The sequence below is a fragment of the Mesitornis unicolor genome, unplaced genomic scaffold, assembly GCF_000695765.1.
Source record: "Mesitornis unicolor isolate BGI_N332 unplaced genomic scaffold, ASM69576v1 scaffold10552, whole genome shotgun sequence".
NCBI lineage: Eukaryota > Metazoa > Chordata > Aves > Mesitornithiformes > Mesitornithidae > Mesitornis > Mesitornis unicolor.
Window position 1 is genome coordinate 30,032 of NW_010168509.1, and position 1,611 is coordinate 31,642.

General features: G+C 39.3%; 1 protein-coding gene across 1 annotated transcript in view; it reads left to right on the forward strand.

The window, feature by feature from the left end:
* The window catches only part of LOC104536437 (talin-2-like), a gene marked incomplete at both ends in the record, with an annotated part of 28,046 nt that extends 27,726 nt beyond the window's left edge, over positions 1-320 (forward strand). Inside the window, one exon of the mRNA XM_010179042.1 lies at positions 196-320. Within this exon, the coding sequence (XP_010177344.1) occupies positions 196-320 (125 nt within the window). The remainder of the gene's footprint in view (positions 1-195) is intronic.
* Positions 321-1,611: the final 1,291 nt, after the last annotated feature.

Genomic DNA, 1,611 nt, shown 5'->3' on the forward strand with positions numbered 1-1,611 from the left:
GCTGAATACTTTATTTCACTCTCACATTTTGCTCTCAGTGGCATAAACTGCAGTGGTTTTATGCCATTATAGTACTAAAACTAGCTTTCTACGATGTGCATTCTGTATTTGACCCTTGTAAATTGTAAATCACACTGTTTGGATGGCAGCTCACAGTGGCACTGAAGTTATTGTCTTTGTCTCCATTAATTTCAGGGACGGAGTGGGTGGATCCAGAAGACCCAACAGTCATTGCAGAGACAGAGTTACTAGGGGCTGCAGCATCAATTGAGGCTGCAGCAAAGAAGTTAGAGCAGCTGAAACCAAGAGCCAAACCAAAGGTGAGTGTTCATCCCCCTTGTTTCTTTGAAGTTAATAAAGCAGAAGATTCCTATAGCCCATGTATTAATGTATACTTTGCTGCTGTCCGTTATAATGGTATAAACAATCAAACCTTGCATCAGCCTCAGTGCCACTAGACACTACACTAGATTTACCCCTGAAGACAGAGGGTAAAAAGATGCTTTTCGAGGAGTGAGTCAAGCAGCAGCCATGAGCAAGCAAAGGAAGAAAAGCCAAATGTTAGGAATGCTTTCAGGATTTACAGGTGGTTATTTACTTTTCTGTTTCCAAGCATATTTTTACTGATGTGAAAACTCATTCTTACTTGCTTTCCTTTGAAGACCCTTTGTTCGCATTTGAATGTATGTAGTATAGCAGGAGAAGGCAGCAGCAACACAGAAGAGGTTCAGCAGAATGCAAAAGACCTTCAGAATTTTCTAAGATTAAAAAAAAAAAAGCATTTTATGCCGTGCTAAAGGAGTAGCTGCTTCAGTATCAAATCAGATATGTGGTATGACCATTTCTATATAATTTTCCTGAAGGAAAATAAATTACAGTTCATCATGAAACCAAGTAGTGTTCCATGTTGCCAGGACCTTTGAAATGTATCTCTGAATATATTATATAAAATTAAGACAACTATTTTCATGCGTAGTACGGAGGGAAACATGAAACTGCTGTCACTTATGGTTGTGTGCATAGCTCACAACACTGGATCACAGAGAATTGCTACCTTTTGCCTAGTGTGGAATAACAGGCAGGTTTTAGAAGAAATGACCTTGTTGCCTAGAATTGCATCCCTTTAAAATGAAAATCACACTTTGGCTATGACTTCAGGAAGGGACTTTGTGTCTATTTTCCTGTTTATATTGCTTTTTAGGTGCAAGACTGTTTTCTAAGTCAAGCTAGTGAGATGTCTTTCTGAAAAGCAGGGCCTCAAGAACATTCAGTTTTGAATGATTGTTTTTGGTGCAGGGTGGTATTTTGTCATTCAGGACCATCAGATGAAATAGTTCTTGGTAGCTTCACTCTTTGAGGCCTTTTCACCCTCCCTGCTTAATGATGGGAGTAAATTAGCTCATGAAAATGAAATGCTCCTTGTCCTGCATTTTTAACAAGCACATCCATTTTGTTTATAAAGAAAAATGGTCCTTTATAATGAGATTCTACAGAGCAGAGGACACAGGCTGAGTCTGAGGAGAGTAAGAGTCCTCCATCACCTTCTCTATATACTCACTGCACAATACCATATGTGTGTTGCCTAGTAACCGTGCAGCAGTTTCCTTCCAA